This window comes from Carica papaya, chromosome 3 (assembly GCF_054855325.1).
Source record: "Carica papaya isolate Zhongbai chromosome 3, ASM5485532v1, whole genome shotgun sequence".
Classification (NCBI taxonomy): Eukaryota; Viridiplantae; Streptophyta; class Magnoliopsida; order Brassicales; family Caricaceae; genus Carica; species Carica papaya.
Window position 1 is genome coordinate 33,406,310 of NC_142311.1, and position 21,692 is coordinate 33,428,001.

Here is a 21,692-nt window from a genome sequence, read left to right on the forward strand (position 1 = left end):
TGTGATTCATACTTATGATGTTGCCTCTTTTTTCTCATTCCTTTTAGTATTTATTAGTTCTTTTGTTTTAGTGAATTAGAGTATTGTTTGCTAAAGAAACTACGATTAGATATATTGTTATAAAAAATTTTAATTTTTTTTTTCAAGGATAGAAATGTTAAATTCGTATATCTATTGTTTTAAAATATTCAAATTATTTTATGAAACTAGACTTTTACAATTTTGGTCTTTATACTTTAAAAAAAAAAAATTAATTTAGTCTCTAATTATTAATGGATTCGAATTTTATTAATGAAAGTGTCACATATTCGGTGACTGTTTCTAATTGAATGAATTTTCATATCGAATAGTACGTAGTATTTTACGTGTAAAAAAAGAGATTTTAATATTTAATTAATTTTTAATATAACAAAATTTAAAAGATGAGAATTAAAAATTTTAAATTAAAAAAATAAATAAATATTGTTGGAAACTGTCTCCCACAATCTAAACCTCACCACTTCGCCTCTACCATACTCATCTTGGTTTCTTTCTCAAGACTTCTTCCAATGTCCGAAAGAATTTAAGGAGAGACACTTGAAAGAAAATATCGAATACATAATTTTGTATCTAAAAAATTATTTTTTCTTAAAATGTTATACGTTTAAGTCATCGAATACATGATTTCTTATATACACGACCCAACTAAGATATCATATGTGTCTTATTTAGATTCACATAGCACGTTATACTAACATTATCGATTGTTAAAAAACTATACAATAATTTTATAAAATATAAGAACAAGAACAATAAAAAATAAATGTATAATTTAATTTAAGTATTTTAAAATAACACGTAATGAAAATTAATATTTTGAACATATATTTTAGCATCTAAGACAGCATTTTATGTTTAATGTGGTAGGGTGTTGGATGACCAGAGAACCAGACAAGATCCTGCCACCATTTAATGTTGTAGTAGAAGGTCGCATGTCATTTTTTCACCCTTTTATTTCCTTGGGGGAAAAACCAAAATTTCATGTATTGTTGATTTCAAATATATATATTAAACCCAAAACAAAATGTGAATCCGTAACCAACCCAAGCCACCCTCTACAAACCCATAAGCCTGCAAACTTATCCAACGGCTCGAAGGATAAGCAAAAAAAGGATGCCCCTTTTTCCTTCTTCTTGGTGCTTCAATTTAATGTATTTACATGACATAACGTCTCATGTACAAGCTCGGTGTTCATACCCGAAAGTTATCCGTAGTATTCATCCATTCAATCAAAATATCGAAATTAAAGCGATCAGAAATTCTCATAAAGAAAAGCAAGCAGCTCATCGTTTCTCTTTTCAATGCAAGATTTCCTGGAAATAATGGATAAAGATCAATATACCGAAATCATGTGGGCACACAACAGATCACAAGTCTTTCTTTGATTTACATCTTGTCTCTACAACTAACCAAATCCGTGGAATTCCTTCACTTCGAGGCAGAAAGATATCAAAATTCTTTAAAATTAGTCATCTGGTTGTAGACCGAGATGAACGGCTGCTCGGGTTCACATGATCACTCTTCCATATGCCCTCAAATCTCATAAAACATTTTAGTAAACCCACCTGCGTACAATACAAAACCTTCACAATAACCAAGCTGACCAACCGAAAAAAAAAAAAAAAAAAGATTTCTTAACCAAAACCATACCTTAAATATTTAGAACAATTGAAGACTAAAAAAATTGCCCCTAGAAACCCATGCCTGATTATTATCTTATTCTGTAAAACACTTGAACTATTACCAAAACAAACTCAACTTTTTGGAAAGGTGCCCGAAACACTTATGCCTCACTGCTTTCCAAGGCTGATAGTGCTACTAATGAAAAAGAGCCCACCTAAATTGGCAGGTTAACCTGTCTACAGCTTTGCACTCTTTGGGTGTCCTTATATATATATATATATATATTAAGTAAATGTGTCTTCTATATATTACTTCATCTTTAAAATTAAAAAAAAAAATTTACAGGTTAATTTTTTTTTACTATTTCATGAGATAGATAGTACTATAACTGGAATTGGAGAAAGAAAAGCTTCTTAAAATTTACTTATTTTTTGATATTTTTATGTTCTATAGACAATGTCTCCATATCCAAAAATATATGCTTTAGAAATGAAATGGACAACTTACAAAAAGGCATCCTATAATTTAATACATAATTTAGTTTACTCTCCTAGATTTTTGAAAACATCCAATTTAAAATTATTTAGCAGAAAGTAAGTTCAATTAACATTGGCACATAATTCACAAAAAAGAGAGATAGAGATAGATATATCTATATATATATATATATATATATATATATATAGAGAGAGAGAGAGAGAGAGCAGTGCCACCTTCAAACGCCTCTTATGGGCAAGCTGAATGCTTATAGCATCCAACCTCCTAATTATTTGCCTGAATGTTGGTCTCAATAAAGGATTCTGACTCCAACAATCTTCAATTAACCTTTTGCACCAGAAGAGGAGTTTTTCAATGAAGAACCAATTGAATTGGCAGAACAGAAATATCAATCCAATTCCAATAATATGGATTACTGAAGACAAGTCATGCAAACATACTGTTTTAATCCATGTTCATAAAGCTTCCGATGGGCTCTAAATGGAGGGCGCTCATTTGCAACATAGGCTTTAGGAACTTCAATTTCTGGCTTATTTGGAAATGGTACACAACCTTCAATCATCTAAAAAATTAGTAAATGAAGTAAGTTCTCATCACCAAGAAGAAACCAGCATACAACCTTCGTTTTCAATACTTAATTTTCATAAGAAACAACTTTATGCAAACACGTTATTGCTTTTTCTTTTAACAATGTATATTGGAATTCAATTTTAGAATAAAGGGGGGTAAAGTAAAGGTTGAAGATAAATAATTTTTTAATCCCTTACGAGAGTTAATGAATAAAGCAAGGTTTCGCAGAATCCTTCCTTTACCCTCTCTATTATCAATTATCCAATCCCCATATACTTTTATATTATACAGATACTTAAAAAAAAAATTAGCTAATTAGGAGTGACCTTGCTATTGACAGAATAATGTGACCCCTTATTTCCTATCGGTCTTTCCAGTGCTAGAGTTTTGAATAGTCAAAGGTGGTAGCAACCAGACAGGCAAACTTGTACCCCTTCTAATTCATCCAAACATGGTGGAAATGCCAAGTTGGCAACTTGTCCCATTTTTCATTGATCCGAGAGTGGTGACAACTCCTTGTGGACCAATAAGTTGGCAGATGTGTACTGGTTCTTTTTGCTATTCATTATTTACTATATAAACATCTGATGTAACGCAAAAGTATGATGATTATATTATTTAAAATTTGAAGCATTTCTTTCTTAAAATGTTGGTTTCTACTCCTTACTATCCTTTCCCTTTTTCCTCCTTTTCTTGTCTCTTCTATTTCTACCATAGCATTGCTAAACCAGTGCTGCCTTTTACAGTATTTGTTAGTGGCCGTGTAATTGTGAAAACATCCTACATAATAAAATTAACCCAAAAAAAAAGAACAATCAAAACAATACCTAAATTTAGTTACTATTTTCTAAGTAACCCTTGAAATATAAAAAGAGTGGAAGTACTAAAATTACATAATCATTATAAAATTATTTTATGATACTAAAAATATTTCACTGTTTGTTGCCAATTTGCATCACTAACCTAGAAGAAACAAGAACTATGAAGAAAGAAACAAACAGGAGATATCTTGGTTCTCTATTTATCTTAGCAAGCATAAAACCTAATCCTAACATTGCCTGATGCAACAGAAAAACTTTTGGTTTATAAAGCATGAAACCACATTTCCATCTTGACGCAATTTTTTTTTTTTTTTTTTTTTTGCAAAAATGTCGAGAAGTAAGAACTTATCCAAGTTGTCCCAAGATCCAATCCCCACTTCAAATTGTCCTATTTATTATCTATTTCTTTTACTGTTTCTGGCGGAGTTAACATGACATAGAAATTTATAGTTATTGTTTCTTCCTGGGGATGCAAGGAGATTGGGGAGGCTGTTACAAAGTCCTATAAAAGAAGAGAGCTAAGATTAAGAAACTTATGGCCCTTAATAGAACCTAATGGCTAGGGAGACTGTTACAGAATCCTACAAGAGAAGGGAGCTAAAATTAAGATCCTTGATGGTCTTCAATCAGCTCTTCTTGCAAATGGCTTCAGAGGCTCATGATCAACAGAGGTAGCTACCATAGAAGATGCTTAAAGCCACATATGGCTTGTCCAATAATAGCTAAATTACTAGTGACAAAAAGGAGCCATGTAGCATGGATTGTGCAAGTGAATTAGACGAGGTATGGTTGGTTTAGTGTGTGCTGAGACTTTGTGAGAAAAATTCTGTGGTGAGGTTCCTACAAAGTCCAAAGTCTAGAGAGGCCGTAAGTGTTTCTTACGTGACCGAGACAAATGTTATGGGAGATTCAACTAACTGGATCACAAACGATAACATGGAAACCTTGTAAGAATCCTTATAAAAAACTAGAGTTGTCACAAACTGTTGAGGGTTGATGACTTGCCTATTTGGAAGTTGAGCAAAAGTATGACTTCCAATGTCCTATCTATTTCAAACTAGTCTTTTTTTTTTTTTTTTGAGATAAATTTCAAACTTGTCTTGGCCAATAACCTATTCTAGATTATTTATTTTGGAAGTATGCATGAGACAGAAGCATGCATGGAAAAGCAAAGTTTCCACATTGTACCATTTTTCATTAGAGAGGCTGCTTGGGGTAGAATTCTAACAACTGAAAATTAAGGAAGAGGAGGAGAGTTATTTGTCTGCAGTTGCTTCTTGTGCAAGACAGAAGAAAAGACAGCTAATAATCCACTTAATATGATGTCTTGTAACCAAATTACTCTGGAATACTGCACCCAAATTCCTCAGGTGTTAAGTAGGGGACTCGTGGCAACAGAATTGCGAGCTTGAGAGGATAGCAGTGCTGACAAGAAATGCAAGAAGATTATCTCACTCACCACTTTTCTCTATTTTTTCAGTCATTTAGAGAGAAAGGAAAAGAATAGCCTTTAAGCTTATTTCCTCTTTTACAGAATTAGAGATTATTTCAAAACTCTTTCTATTCAGTTCAAGGGTCATCCTCTTACTCTTATGTAGAGTTTAGGCAACCTAGTAGGTATTCTGACTACTACCTTCATGTAATTAATATTTTTATACAGGCAGTATTCTTAGTGCCTTGTAAAAGAAATATTGTTTTCTTTTCATCGAAAGTTTTCTTGGTTGAAAAAAGAAAAGTGAAGGAAAAACTTTGCAGGCCTGGTTAACAAATTATTTGAAAGATATATCGTTTCATATCCAAATATGATAGACTAATTTTGCACATCATAACATCAGCCCTTTCAGGAAAAAAAAAATCCTTTAAAAGAATTCATAACACCAGAGGCATTGTCCTATGACATATAAAAGGTGAGGAAGGAAAGACGAGACTACCTCCTGTAAGATTAACCCAAATGAAAACACATCCACTTTAGTGTCATATTCTTCATTTCTGTAAATCTCTGGAGCTGCATATCGCCCTATGCATGCCAGATGGACACACCACAAGTATTAAATATTAAAAATGCACTATTCAACTCTTAAAAATTCAGTATAATGAAACTGCATGATGCAAAGACATGAAAGAGAGGTTTTTGCATTAAACTGCCCATACAGCAAAATAACAGGAATATATCCTCAAACAAGGTCCAATAAACCATTGACAACCACCCAAAAGTACCATAATTAGTAAACTGGACTTCAGTTATAATAGTATTAAAGCCCTAGTAATGCACCCAATCAACATTTCCATTGACATCCAAAGCCAAGAACTTACAAGATGTGTCTTGACATGCAACGGATCTGTCTTCTTTGACTGTTTTTGAAACTTTCAGCATCTTGCTGATTCCAAAGTCTGCAACTTTCAGATGTCCAGAATCATCCCGTAGTATATTTCTGTTATCTTACTCATGAACAATCAAACCATGTAGGATTTGTAATTGGATGATATCCAGCAAATACATATTCTTAAATACCAAGTTAACCAGGAAGCATCTACATATATATAAAATGAGGAAACCTACGAAGGTTCAAGATCGCGGTGAATTATTGCTTCAGGTTTATGCTCATGCAAATAATTCATCCCCCTGCAAAAATAGTAGGACTCTGTTGAGATCTATCAATATATCCAACTTATTAGATATGGCAGTACATGGTAATCCTCTAAAATCCAGCTATATTGATAAAAATATCCAGAAAACAATTCCCAAATTACTGCCATACAGAAAATAAACTACATCATTTTAAATTTTGTTATTCGATTAATCAGTTAAAACATAACACAAAGCTTAATTGCAGAGAAGAGAGGATCAGACTAAATGCAATTCTAGAACAGACAATTCCACATCTTAGATCAGAAATAGTTACTATTTTCCATAATGATATACTGAAGATCTTCCAAATCATTCTAGGACCTCTTAACTCTACTTCTTCGTATTCTAGTCCCCATTGTAGCATCTAATTGAGCTACCTTTTTTCTTCTTCACTCAAAACCACCTAGTTAAGAGAAATTCCTACTGGCTGTTCTTATGTTTCTGTCTAAAGTGGGCCAGTATTTGTCAATCCAATATTCATTAGATTTTCTAATTCGAGATGCAATTGAAACCCAAGATGAAAGATATGTTAATCAGAAAATGCCACGAAACTTACCCAAAACAACTTCCCAACACTACAGAAAAAGAAAAAAAAAAAACTGAATTCAACAAATTATGCATAGAAAAATAGATCAAGAATCAACTGAGAAGTCTCAATAGCACTAATCACAGAACTCCAACAATTTAATGAACAGCCACAAGATTAACCTAGCAATGTCAAGGGCGAACTTCACAGCTAACGTTGGCTTTAATTGACCTTTTTGCTTCAAGTATGCTCGAAAATCACCCTACAATGTAGTCAACAAATTACAAAAATTCCAGATATAAATTAGAAATTTATATTGCTACTTAAATGACACTTGATGATACTGGAAAATACTTGAAAATATGGTAGAATAGAATATAAACTAGCAGGGTCAGAAATATTTTAGGCTCCACTTGTTTTAGACTCCCAGGGTTTATCTCAACAAGAGAGAGAGGGAGAAGGAAAAACCAAATAGAAAACAGCACAGGTAATCAATGCAATAAAGCATCTAAAAGTTAGGTGTATTAACAAATAATTTGCGGGCAACATATTTCAAAAATTTGTGGGCAATACCAGCTATTTCTTTTTAAAATGAAAAGTATAAAAGTATATTAAGGAGGTAACAAGGGAGTGCCACCCATTCATAAAAAGTTAGAATTCTGTTAGTATATCTATGATATTCTCAAAATTCTCCATTCTATAAATTTCATGACCCAACATCAAGGAGCAAAAATAATGAATCCACCTATCCCTATAACCTTAGGCATCTCACACTGAGAACTATATCTGATTTACAGACACAATTGCAACGTCTCAAGTTCAAGTTCTACTAGTCCAATATTTTTTTGGACTCAAACTCATGTCCCTCAAAAATTCAAACTCAAATTATTGGTAATATGTGACTTGAACCCTTATATGAAATTCAATAATCACAAATCTTTCTAATGTGGAATTAGCATATCATGATCTTCAATATTCAAATCATCATTGTCCTTGTCAAGGTCCATAAGATTCATAAGCGCCGCTAATTCAACAATTTTTTGTACTCAAACCATCAACTACTAAAAGTTCAAACTCAATTTATTGGTAGTGGATGACTTAAGCATTATACGAAGTTTAATAATAATACATCTTTTCGATATTAAATTGGTGTATTACAATAATCATAAAAAATATAATAGCAGGCAATGGAGAAGAAACATATTCAAGTATTAATGTTTCTTTGAAAATTCAAAAACACTATGTCCAATTTGCCAATCTTTCTCATCCTTTTTCCCATATCTACCAATGTGGTCCTAGAGGATCTCCAATGTCAATTTTCGTGGGAAGATTTAAATGATCATCGTCATTACCACTTGGTAGCTTAGAAGTTAGTGAAAAGGCCAGCAGAGGAAGGGGAAAGTTGATGTTAGATTATTGACTAATAGCCAAACAATTATTAGATCCTCAAACACTCTTGGGCTCCTCTCTCTCCCACAAGAACAAGTGTATAACGTTATCAAGATCCTTAAACTTACTTTCATTCTTTGAGTTTTTTGTTGATAAGAAGCCAATCTTTTATAATGAAGATTTGAGAATCTTAATTGATCTTTTTTTTCAGAAAAAGAAGATTTATTAAACATTAAGGAGAAAAAGAACCACAAAAATGGAGAACAAGACCTCCTCAAACAATGAATTTTAGTTTTTTTTATAGAAAAAGAAAATATTATCAGGAAATTAGAAGAAAGAATACAAAAATAGCAAACAACTATCCTAAAAAATGCTAAATTAACAAAATAATTGTCTCCCAATTCTGATGAAGCTCAAAAATCAAACAATTGGAATATTTCCCGTGAAATTTTAGACCTTCCCAAAGTGGCTTCACCAACTTCATAATCACTTGGCCATGAAAACATAAAGTTCTCCACCATAGAAGCCATCCAGCTTAAACCAAATCAGTTAATTATTCTCATCCACAATTTCCATGCCATCTCACAAACGATAAATAAATGAGTTACTCTCCTACCCCTTGTAACACATCACAGATTTCTAGAAACAAGGCTTTGTTAGGTTGACAAACTTACAATGTCTCGTTAGTGTTAACTCTTTGATAAATAACTATCTAAACAACCACTTTACCTTCGGCGAAACTGGAGTTTTCCAAAACTCTTTGGCAACAATGCGATGAATAGTTATTGAGTGAGTTGTGAGGTGAGCAAAGAAAGAACTATATGTCTATCAATTTGTAGATTCCCAAGACCAAACTCTGGTATCAAGATAAGAAGTTAGATGAACTGGCTCCAATAGGTTTGGGATATTGAGCATGTCATGAGTCTCCCTTTCGCATAGTTTACGATGAAAGTGAAACTTCCAAGCAACACCTCCCTTTACAATGGATGTAAAACTGGGATAGGCTCATAATGTCTAAATGAAAGGTCATATAGTCGTTGAACTACTAGCCAAAGTTTAATCCCAAATCCATATGTCCTTCCAATTCAACACGCTAGAGTTATCCCCAACTTTAGGTGGGTGAAAGGAACAAACAAGAAATAGATCTCGAGGGACTTCTGCAAGAAATAGACTCTCTTCCTAAGACTTGCGATCCAACCTTGCAATGCCTATGACTATTTTTCCTCACTCTGTGTAACAAAAAGTTCGGTTCATGTGAGATGCACCAACATCCTTTTGCCAATAGAGATAATTTTTTTAATAATATAAGATTCCTAATACTTAGCCCTCCTGAACACTTGAACTGACAACATGTCTCCCACCTCACTAAATGATTGTAGTTCTCCTCTCTTAACCCAACCTATAAGAAGCAATGCATACACCCGCAATTCTCTATATTGCCCCCACAAACATCATAAATAAAATGTTGACATGAATATTTTGTTTTCTAAATAATTGTGATATTTTTTTTATATAGTTCTTATCATTAATTTTCCTTATAATGTTGTAATTATTTAGTATCTCTACTATAAGGTTCCTTATTAGTACTTGAGAATTTTGTATATATATGTGTTGTTTGTTATACCAAACATATTGAAGAAATAAAGTAAATATTTTTTCCCCAAATTTTTACATGGTATTAGAGCAAAATAAGGATATTTTAGGATTTTTTAATTTTAAGGTTTCTTTTAAACCACCCTAGAATATTCTCAACACCCACCCAAACAGAGACCTAGCCTCATCGGCGGCCTGTCACCCTATTCTGGTGATCATTTCTGACCTACCCGATCCATCTGCTCCGGCCACACCAGGCTATTCCCGCTGCTTCCTCGAGCACGGCCTCTGATTTCCATTGCTCCCCACTCTGGTTCGTGCAACCCGACCCGACCCTCTGGTCTCATTGCACACACCCAACTCTTCTGGTTTGCGCTGCTCCTCTGGTCTCTTCGCACATGGTGTCTAGTTCCATCGTGCACACCCGGCACATTTTCTTGGTTCGGTCACACACACCTGGCGCCTCTGGTTCTCGTTGCTCCTCCAGCTCCTTTGCACACGGTGTCTGGTTCTGTCGCACACACCCGAAGCGGTCTTTTGGTTCACACATGACTGCTACTTCATCTCAAGTTTCCAACAACGGCTACTCTGTTTTTCCAGCTTCAAGCTTTTGATTCTCTCTGTGTTTTTTTTTTTTTTGTCATCTGTTGTTTTGTTCCAACACTTGTTTCTGGTAAATTTCTCTAGTCTTGCATGGCTTTGGTGGTTTTTAGGAGATTTGTTCTCTCTCTGTGATATTCCATACTAAATATTATTTTCTTGTTTCTAGTACTTAAACATGACAGAAGCAAAAAAACTAATTGTTCCTAATTCTAACAACTCATCATTGCAAATAAGTCCTGTAAAGTTTGATGAAACTACTTATCTTACTTGCTCAAGATCTTATTAATTGTTTATCAAAGGCAAGAAACTGCAGGGATATATTACTGGTGATAAGAAGAAACCAGATGTCAATAGTTTGGAATATCACATATGGGACTCCAAAATCTCTTTGGTAATGTCTTGGTTCATTAATTCCATGCAACCTCACATTACCCGAACATATCTGTTGCTCGATACTGCAACAAAAATATAAAATGCAGTGTCTCTTACATATTCACAAGTGGGTAATGATACTCAAATTTATGAACTCTGAAATAAGATTCACAGCACAAAACAAAGAGAGTTGACTATCTTTAAGTATTTTTCTGAACTTAGTGAACCATGGCAGAAACTCGATTACTATCAAGATTTTCGAGCAAATGGCTCCAGAGGTGCTGTCAAATTTCAGAAAATGGTAGAAAATGAGCAGATTTATGATTTCTTAACTAATCTGAATGTCGAATATGATCATATACGGATCCAAATACTTGGTAAAGATCTCCTTTCTTAATTAGAACAAGCTTATTCTTATGTTCAATAAGAAAAAAGTAGAAAAATTGTCATGCTCCACATAGCACCAGTTGAAAAAATCGCGTTAATTGCTCAGTCTGATCACTCCAACGACCAATGGAATTGTGATTATTGTGACAAGCCAAAACACACTAAGGAGACTTGTTGAAAATTGCATGGACGACCCACTAGAAGTCGTGAGAGAAGAAAATGAGGACCTATGAGAGCTCAAGCAAACTTGATTGAGGCAAGTGAAGCACCTGACACACCAACTATTGGAGCTTTTTCAACTGAAGAGTTTTAAAGTTTAAAACATATTTTGTCTCAACTCAACTCTTCAACAATTATTGATACATCAAATATGGTAAAATCAGGTATTCCTTCTCTCTCCCTTATTTCTGCTCCTAATATTTGAGTAATAAATTCTGAAGCTAACAGACACATGACAAACTCTTCCACTAAATTTCTAACATATTTTTTTTGTACTAAAGAAGAGAATGTTTGTATAGCAGATGGGTCATATACTCCTGTGTTTAGAACAAGTTCCATTAATTATACCCCAATTATTACACTATCTTCAGTTTTACATGTGTCTAGTTTTTCTAATAGTTTTTTATCTATTAGTGTCATTATTCGATATCTAAACTGTAAAATTGAATTTTTTCTTAATTATTATATCTTTCAGAATCTTCAAACAGGGAAGATTATTGGCACTGGTAGACTGCAAGATGGCTTATATGTCCTAAAAAGAAGTCAGAATCTGATTGGCAATCAAGTCACTATTGAGAATAAGGAAGTTAATCTGGAAATACTACAACCGCACCGACAGTTGGGGCACCCTTCTTTTTTACTTTAAAAAAACTTTATCCTACTTTATTTAAGAAAACTTTTTTAGATTTTTTATGTTGTGATGCATGTGAATTTGCTAAACATAAAAAAAGTTTTTATCATTTGAGTAATAACAAAAGTTATTCTTTTTATGATTATTCACTCTGATGTGTGGAGACCGACTCAGAATACCTCTCTATCTAGTCATTAATGGTTTGTTACTTTCATTGACTATTATACTCGATTAATATGGATTTACTTGTTAAAAGCAAAAAATGATGTGTTTTCATGTTTTCAATTATTTCATTAAATGATATGTACACAGTTTAATGTCAAAATTAAGATTTTAAGAACTGACAATAATACAAAATATATGAATAGAGGGTTTCGTACTTATTTGGAGTCCAATGGGATAATTCGCTAAACAAGTTGTGTCTACACCAGTGAACAGAATGGGATTGTTGAAAAGAAAAACAGACACATACTGAAAATAGATAGGTCATTGATGTACACCATGAATCTACCTAAGTTATTGGGGAGATGCAGTTCTCTCAGCGACCTATCTTATTAATAGAATGTTTTTGTTTTTGCGGGTACTTGATTTCAAAAATCCTTTGAAAGTTTTACAAGGTACAAATTCCTATATTGTTCCCCCAAAGGTGTTTTGAATGTATTTGTTTTGTCCATACTAGAAATGTGAGTAAGTTTGGAACCTAGAGTTTTCCGGTGTGTATTTGTTGGATATTCTCCTACTCAAAAGGGTTACAAGTGTTATCACCCACCATCTAAAAAATACTTTGTGATTATGGATATTACTTTTCAAGAATCAAAACCATACTTCAGCACTTCCCCAACACCTCTTCAAGAGGAGAGTGAAATTGAAGAGGTGATGCCTAATTCAGTGACTCTTGACAGTCATCTTCAGGGAGAGAATTTTATGTCAGAAGACCTTGTTCAAGAAGAAAATGTTAGACAACTAGATAAACCAGACTTGAAAAAGTATTCAATGAGAGATAAAACAGGAAAAGTCATCTTGCAGCCTATTTCAAATCAAGAATCTTCTTTAGTTTTTAAAAATATTGGTGAATCATCTTTTCCTTATGAATTATTTGATAAACTTATTGCTCTTAGAAAATGAATCATAACTTGCATTAAACATCATATCTCTAACTTTGTTTCTTATGACTCTCTATCTCTCTCTTATAGAGTATTTGTCTTATATGTTTCCTCTATGTCTATTCTACATGATTGGAGAGAAGCGGTACGAGATCCCAAAAGGAAGGGAGCAATGATTGAAGAAATGACAGCATTGGTAAAAAATTAAACATGCGAGCTTCGTTCATTCCCACAAGAAAAGAAGATAATTGGTTGCAAATGGGTGTTCTCTGTAAAACACAAAGCAAATGGATCGATTGAAAGATACAAAACTAAATTAGTAGTTAAGGAGTTTACTCAGACTTATGGAGTTGACTATCAGAAAACCTTTACTCTTGTCGCAAAAACGAACACAATCAGAATATTATTATTCTATACTGCCAATCTTGATTGGAACTTGCACCAATTTAATGTGAAAAATGTCTTCCTTCATGAGAACTTAGAAGAAGATGTGTATATGAAAATTTTACCTGAATTTGAATATGAATGGACACAGGGAAGGTTTACAAATTAAAAAATGCATTGTATGGATTAAAACAGTCTCCAAGAGCATGCTTTGAATAGTTCAGAAAAGCTATGATTTCCTTCGGATATCAGCAAAACAATGTTAACCATACCATGTTCATCAAGCATTGTGAGGGTAAGATCACTTTTTATATTGTTTATGTAGATGATGTTGTGGTGTCTGGAGATGATACAAAGGAGATGACTCGACTAAAGGAACTTCTTGTTCGAGAATTTGAAATCAAGAATATAGGAAAATTGCAGTACTTTATGGGAATTAAGGTTGACAGGTCTGATAAAAGAATCTTCATTTCTCAAACAAGGCATATTTTAGATTTGCTAAAAGAGACTAAAGTGATGGGTTGCAAGGCAGCAGAATCTCCTATTGAACGTAATCACAAACTACAAACTGATAATAGTACATCAGTTGACATAGGAAGATATCAGAGATTAGTTGGAAGACTTATTTATCTCTCAAATAACAGACCAGATATAACACATGCAGTTAGCCTGGTGAGTCAATACATGCATGACCCTCGTGAGACTCATTTACATGTCGTCTTTCGAATATTAGGATATCTGAAATCTACACCAGAAAAATGATTATTCTTCTGTAGAAAAGCTATCTTAAGACAGAAGTATTTACAGATATTGATTGGACTGAATCTCCAGATAATAAAAGGTCAATCAGCGGTTATTGCACTCATTAGAAGCAACTTGATTACATGAAAAAACAAAAAACATAGTATAGTTGTCTATTCTAGTACTGAAGCAGAATATAGAACAATGACTCAAGGGATACGTGAATTATTATCGTTGTAAAAACTAATGAAGGAATTAAAACTGTTTAAAGAAGAAAACTTATCATTGTTTTGTGATAATAAAACAGTCACTAATATTACTCAAAATCCAATTCAACATGATTGAACGAAACACATTTGAGATTGACTGTCATTTCATAAAAGAGAAAGTGGTTGATGGCTCCTTATGTTTCTATCATGTGTCGTTTAGTAATTAAGTAGCAGATATCTCCACTAAACAACTTTACAACAAAACTCTTCAGAACTTGATATGCAAGTTGAACATGTGTGATATCTTTGCACCAACTTGAGGGGAAGTGTTGACATGAATACTCTGTTTCCTAAATAATTATGATATGTTTTCTATATAGTTCTTACCATCAATTTCTCTTGTAATGTTGTAATTATTTAGTATCTCTACTATAAGGGTAATTTACCTATTAGTAATTGAGAATTTTGTATATATATATGTTGTCTGTTATACTAAACATATTGAAAAAATAAAGTAAATACTTTCCCCTCAAATTTCTACACAAAAACATGAGGTAAATGAGAATACTTGAAGGCATTCCTAAATAGAATTTATCCTTCCACTTAGAACAACCCGCCTTTCTAACACTCCAACCACTTAGTCACTTTGTTTACTGCCCCATCCCAAAAACTCCTACTCCTAGATTTACCCCCCAATAGGATCCCTAAGTACGCGATAGACCAGGCCAGTCCAGTGTATTCCATTGAATATGCTATTTGCTAGCTATGCCTCTTCCACACTAATCCCAATAATCCCACTGTTAGCCAAGACAATTTTGAAGTTGAAAAACGAGCTCAAACACTTGTATAAGTGTGAGAGCATTATTCATGAATCTATTGTTGTGTTACAAAAATAAGGTCATATCATCAGCAAACTGGCTGTACAATATCTCTATCATATTTATGGCACAACCTTCCATCTAATACATCCATGAACCTCATCTCTCCCCATTCAAATTTTCTTCGGAAGCTCCATCACCATATGGACGTCTAGAAATCTTAAAATACCATCCCAAAATGTCCGTATCAAATTTTATTTTGGTTACTCTCCACCAAAAGATTGTCCTACTCCTTTACAGATTCCAAAGCTATTTAGCAAGAAGAGACTCGTCAAATTAACCACAGATTTAATCCCAAGAACACCCCTTTGAAATGGACGTTTAACCACGTTGAAAAGCACCAAGTGATATCGCCTCCTCTTATTTCTTCGAAAAAAAAAAAAATCTCCTTTTCTTATTGAAGTCACCCCATATGAAATGACACTGTATTCCAACTTCTGCATCACACCAAAAAGAATGGACAATAACAACAAATAATAGATTGAAAATTAGAAAGAATGCTTTTAATAATATTCATTCTACCTCTTTCGAGAGAAAACTCTTTGTCCATCCCGTTAGTGTAGATTTAAACCTAACCACAACAAGATCCCATGAAGAGACATCTTCGAACTTAGCTCCAATAGGTAGTCCCAATACTTCAAAAGAAAACTAGAAACTTTATATTCCAAAATTCTACTTAGAGTAGCCAAAAATCTGACCCATCCCCAATTGGGACCAACTTGGAATTTGCCATGTTAGTCTTGCAACCTAAGACAACTTGAAAGTACAACAAAACACAATATTGAATGAAAGTACAATAAAATAGTAATGTGTCATCAACAAAAAGCAAATAAGTCACCTTGACTATGTTCTCCCCTTTCTCCACCAACAAACCCCTAAATAACTGTGGATCTCTTGCTCTGACAATCAATTTGTAAAGGTATCCAACACAATGATAAAAAGTAGTAATAAAATGTAACCAATATAGAGGATCCCTTGTCCAAGACTCCAAGAAGCTTTGAAGAATGGGAAGGACTGTCATTAACCAAAGCTACAAAAGAAGATTAAATAATGCATGGCCTCATCCACGAGCACTATTTAACATCAAAACTCATCTCTTTAATATGTAGAACAAAAAATCCAAGGCACATGATCATAAGTCTTCTCCATATCAAGGTTACATATCACCCATTCAATCTCATTTCTCAGTAAGCTACCAACCACTTCTTTCGCAATTAAAGTAGAATTTAGGATCTATCTACTCTTGACAAAAGAACTGACACTTAACAACTAACCTTTCCACAAATCTGCTAAATTTCCTAACTAGCACCTTTGTAATAAACTTGTAAACACAACCCACTAAGTTAATGGGTTTAAAGTCCCAAATATTTGAAACCCCAACAGTTTTTGGTACGAACACCAGAAAAGCAGAGTTGAGGCTGTTGAATATGAACAACTCCTTTTAGAAATTCCTTAAATAAGGTCATAAAGTCCTTCATGTAACTCAGTCATGCTAAATAAACTCGCATTGAAACTGTACGATCTAGGAGCCTTGTCACCCTTGTATCTTACAAAGTGTTAAACTCTAGACTATCTAGAGTAGGCCACAAAGAGAATTCATCAAAGTACAACTCCTTGAAATAACTTTTCACCTCCTTTCTCCACTCCTTGCTTTGTTTAACAACATGACCATTGATCTCCAATTCCTCCACATTGGTGCATTTTCTATGACGACTAACCATACTATGAAAATATTGGGAACATTTCCCATGCTTGATCCAAATAGTCATCGCTCTTTGCCTCCAACAATCTCAATAAGAAACGAATTTGACATATCAACACGAACATTGGTCTCCTTCTTGATCTCTTTGACTGTTAAACCTCCAGCCTGTCGAGCCTTTCCACCTTTCCGCTCTCTATCTTCGATATCTTTGGCCCAAACTCTATCTTACTCCCTTGTTTGGTTTTATCTTTAACATATGAACACTTTTTGACAATCTGGCAACTAGCATAACCCTCCACTACAACCTCCTCAACCATTCCTCAACTTCGTCTTGAAGGCCGAGAACCTTGAGCTATGTATTCTCAAATCTAAACGAGCATAGTTCATAAAGAATACCATCATACTTCAAACATATAAAAATGTAATCCGAGATAACACACGTAAGAATTTCTGCAATAAACTCAACACCTGTGATTGAAAAGAAGCAAAAACAATAAGCAATATATTCTAGAGAAACTCAGCATGTCCTAAGGTTCATGTCCACCTCTCCCAGACAAAGGCTGGTCCAATAAATTGAACCCCTCCAAATTTTCCCTAAATTCTTCATACAAGTCAAAGGATAGTTCTCTTCAAAACATTTATGGGCACTAAAGACCATGTTGTAAACGATTATACGTGATAGCATCCTGCATTTCTAAGTAAATTCTTTTGGCATGAAGTAACAGCATTGTGTGGAGTTGTTCTCAATTTCTTATGCATATCAGCCTCGAAGCGACAGCCAAACTAAGGTCATCAATTGCTACCTAAAGATGCAACCAAGGTGCATGGCACATGAACAACCTCCCATCTAGGTTCAGTAGCTTTCATTGGCCAAATGATAGTATACACCAACTTTCATTAGCTATGCATTCCATTCCCTTTGAACTCTTGTATGGTTACCCTCCATCGTAAATACCATATATTCTAAGTGGCAAGTAGTCAATTTGCAAGATTGAAACCTTTATTTTTTTAGTTATTGAAACTTCATCTTCAAAATACACAACAGTGCGTGAAACAACAAGCTAACGAGCACCACACTAACAAAATTATCTATTAGGGACTATGTTTATGTGAAGTCCCAGTTTTACAAACAAAACACCTTGTCTCGTCATCAATAAACAAGCTTCATCCAACATGTTCTGGTCCTTACAATGCTGTGGACAGATTGGTTTGATGGCTCATTGATTTGGCCCACCAGCTGATTCCTTTATCCATGACACCTTTCATGTATCTCAAGTGCGAGAAAAGGTGAGTTATACTTCTCAATACTCTGTTATCCAACCTTTTCCCCTGCTATCTTGGCCAGGAAATAGGTTAAAGTAAGCAAGACCAGCCAAATAAGTCTTGATCCATTATAGTGCAGGAACTGCAATCTTGGACTACCTATGCAATCTGCAGAAGAGGTTCCCAGATGTCATCCTTTAGACAAAGTTCAATTTCAAGGCTTACCCTTGTTTATCATTGGGCAGTTGCTTCAGTTGCTTTTATTTTCTTCATTTCCTCGTATTTCCTTCTCCAACTAATTCGCTAAGTTGTTAGCAAGATTCTCGAAGTGTGTTAGGGCGTCATAGGATGAAGTGAGCTATTTTTTTGTTCCTTTTATTCACCAAAAATTGGTTTCAGTCCAAAATAACTATACTGGACAAAAACAGCTGACGCCAAATGGTCAAAGTTGAGAACCTTAAGAGGCAAAATTATGATGCACTACAGAATCAAAAAACAAATATTCTTGTTCTAGGAAGTTGAAAACCAGATGGAACCTTTGGTAAATACTCGGTTACAATCATCATCGGGCTGCTTTGTGTTACTGCACCCAAAAACTGGACAACATTTGGATGGCGTATCTTCTGTAGTAATGCAAGTTCATCCCTAAATGCTTTCCTGAAAAGCGAACAGACATCAAAATTTGAAAGAAATTTATTTAAAAATATCAAAAAATGTAAATTGTTTGCCCAACCCACACTTTATCCTCATCCGTGAACACTTCCTCTCCCAGTGTTTTGACAGCAACTTGAGTTCCACGCCATGAAGCAATGCAAAAGGTTCCCTGATCAAGCAAAAAACAGCAAAAGGGCAGCTGAGAGACATATATAACAAAAAGATAAGTTTATATACATAGTGTAAAAAAAGTATCATTAACAAGGCACCAAGGTGGTGGCAGAAAATATAAAAACATGCTTTGAACATTTCTCTACTTTTGTGGTCGCAAAAACTTTTAGTAACATAATTAACGTCACTGACTGCTGCAGTTAATTTGTATTGATAACTTACCAGGACACAAATACTTATAGATAATTGCCTTTACAATGTTAATCAAAAAAGAGGAAAAACCCCGGGTCCCAAAGAATATATCCCAAAAGAAAGAAGCTAACTACCTTTGTTATGTTAACACTCTTAGAAAAGTCTAGCTCCCCAGGATTGATCTCATACTCTGGGACTTCACGGGCATTTTGGACATGCATTGGAGCTTCCTATATTTGTCCAGCCAATAATAGTTCAGATTAGAAACATATAATAGAACAAAGTCAAGCAAAAACAACCATGTCTAAGTACTATATTTGTCCACGTTGCAGGAAATGTTGAGATGCCAAAAGCAGAATATAGCTAAAACATACCGGAGGCTTTGCACCATTTTTCTCCAAGAGCTTGATCACTTCATGATTTTTGTAATAAACTGCATCTGCAAGAGGCTGAATAAAAAATGAAATTATTTTCGACATTTTTCCGTCATCCTAGAAAGTGGATAAATAAATAAAGAAGCAATATAATTTGATATAAAATATTTCTGATAGCTTTTTCTTTTTTCTTTTAGTATTTGACACACAGCGGGGTAAACGATAAAATATGACACGGACAAGAGACTCGAGTTGTTTACTGCAGCACTAGCAATTCAAGATTACGAATATCGAGATGAAAAAATCAAGGAAGCATAAACTAAAAGACCACGGTCAAGCCACAAGAACAACCAAGAAAGGAAGACAACTCCCAAGAAGATGAAAAAAGATGAGCCAGATACTGGTGAGAAACAATATTACCGTGCTGCCCCACCGATCTTTGGGTTCAACCTCGGCACCACGGCTGAGTAACAACCAAACAACATCGGTGAAGCCCTGGCAAGCAGCCACGTGCAAAGCAGTTCGATCATCGATATCTCTGAAATTGACATTTGTACCGGAGTCCAACAGCTCTTTGATTCCATCAATGTCTCCTTCATTCGCGAGATACATGAGCTTAACCCTGGGGTCTATCGTCAGCTCAGATAAGTATCCGACGGATTCATCGGGCCGATCCGGAGCCAGTGAAGATTGCTTCCCTAAAGTGAACCTAGCTGGCGACTGTGGCTCCATATCTGGTATTTTCGTATCGGGAGGTAGCATCTGGTTTGTGTGTCAATTAATTGTAGTACTGAGGACAAATCCTGGAGGAGAAAGGATTTGATTCCTTCCTTCAATTTCCAACAATCTTGATGGATTGGAAAACCAGGGCTACTGCTTTCTTGGTTTTCCACTCGAGATTCTTGTCGGAAGAAGAGTGGGAATAGACGAAAAGCACATGGAAATACCGCTCTCTTTTTATGTTTTAATTTTATAATTACAAATTTATATAAAATAAATAAAAATATTTTATTAAAACTGAATAAATAATTATTTTCAAATTATAATATTATTTTATTTAAATTATTTTATTATTAGTATATAATTATTCTCTCACATGTGTTGCAAAAGACAAATGTAGTTTTTATATTTTTTTGAAGATAATAAAACATAATTTATTAATTTATTGATTAAAAATATTCTTATTCTTAAAATAATAAATTTATACATATTAAATAATAACTAGTTTAGTTTTATTTTATTAAATTATTCTTAAATCATTTAATATGTCTTAATTATTTATAAATAATTAATTTACACTTTTTATAAGAAATTTATAAAAAAATATATTTAAAAAATAATAAATCATATATATGAAGGTGATTATTAACTCACATTCATTTCATTAAATTATTCTTAATCATTTAATTATAAAAACAGCTTCTATTAATTTATACTTTTCATGAGAAAATTTATTGAAATAATATTAATTAAGCTTATTAAATTAATTAAGTAGTCATAATTATTTTAAAATATTATTTAAAAATTAAGTAATAATATTATCATATTAAATCGTACCAATAAATCGAGGCATAACCACTTAAAAACTAAGATCAACTATAAATTATTTTGTTATTATACTTTTTTATATATACATAAACGTGTACTAAAACTAAATTTTAAATAACTTACATATACATCGAGATCAACTTTGGTCAAATCTTACTTCATCGTTCCTAGCTCACGAGCTTAAAAAGGTAAACTTAAATAAAAAAATTGTATAGTTTTTTAATAAGCTTTGGTCGAGCTCATTCCATCAAATAACTTTCTTTTTTTGCATTATTTTTTAGAAATAAAATGATATTTTTATAATTTTGCATATACCACTCTCATATTCTAACCCTAAATTTAAAAAATATTTCTTAAAATTTTTGAGTAATTAAGTGTTTGTGCTTTGATTTTGTAGGTAATAAAAAAATTAGAATCAAATTAAAAATTATAATTAAAATAAAAATAGAAGGACAATTTAATTTATTTTAATTAGTATCAAATCTAATGTATTATATTGACGCCTTACAAGAATTTGGATAAGAGCTACCAAGATCCTTTGGAAATTTTATGTATTTTGTTCAAGTTATAGTT

General features: G+C 33.5%; 1 protein-coding gene across 3 annotated transcripts; it reads right to left on the reverse strand.

The window, feature by feature from the left end:
* Positions 1-1,304: 1,304 nt before the first annotated feature.
* LOC110815027 (Integrin-linked protein kinase family) lies at positions 1,305-20,515 on the reverse strand. Of its 3 annotated transcripts, none has more exons than XM_088216661.1 (12): positions 19,992-20,515; positions 19,572-19,646; positions 19,332-19,427; positions 18,918-19,003; positions 18,717-18,837; positions 6,889-6,968; positions 6,112-6,174; positions 5,865-5,983; positions 5,483-5,568; positions 2,601-2,722; positions 2,376-2,487; positions 1,305-1,604 (listed from the first exon to the last, which is right to left on the reverse strand). In XM_088216661.1, exons 1-12 carry the CDS (start codon positions 20,331-20,333, stop codon positions 1,509-1,511), a joined length of 1,398 nt encoding a protein of 465 aa, XP_088072787.1. In that variant the 5' UTR covers positions 20,334-20,515; the 3' UTR covers positions 1,305-1,508. The 3 variants fall into 3 exon arrangements, 1 of the variants encoding a protein (XP_088072787.1); XR_015818061.1 differs by having other exon boundaries at positions 1,577-1,604; positions 2,601-2,712; XR_015818062.1 differs by lacking the exons at positions 1,305-1,604; positions 2,376-2,487; positions 5,483-5,568 and having other exon boundaries at positions 2,683-2,722; positions 5,865-6,174.
* Positions 20,516-21,692: the final 1,177 nt, after the last annotated feature.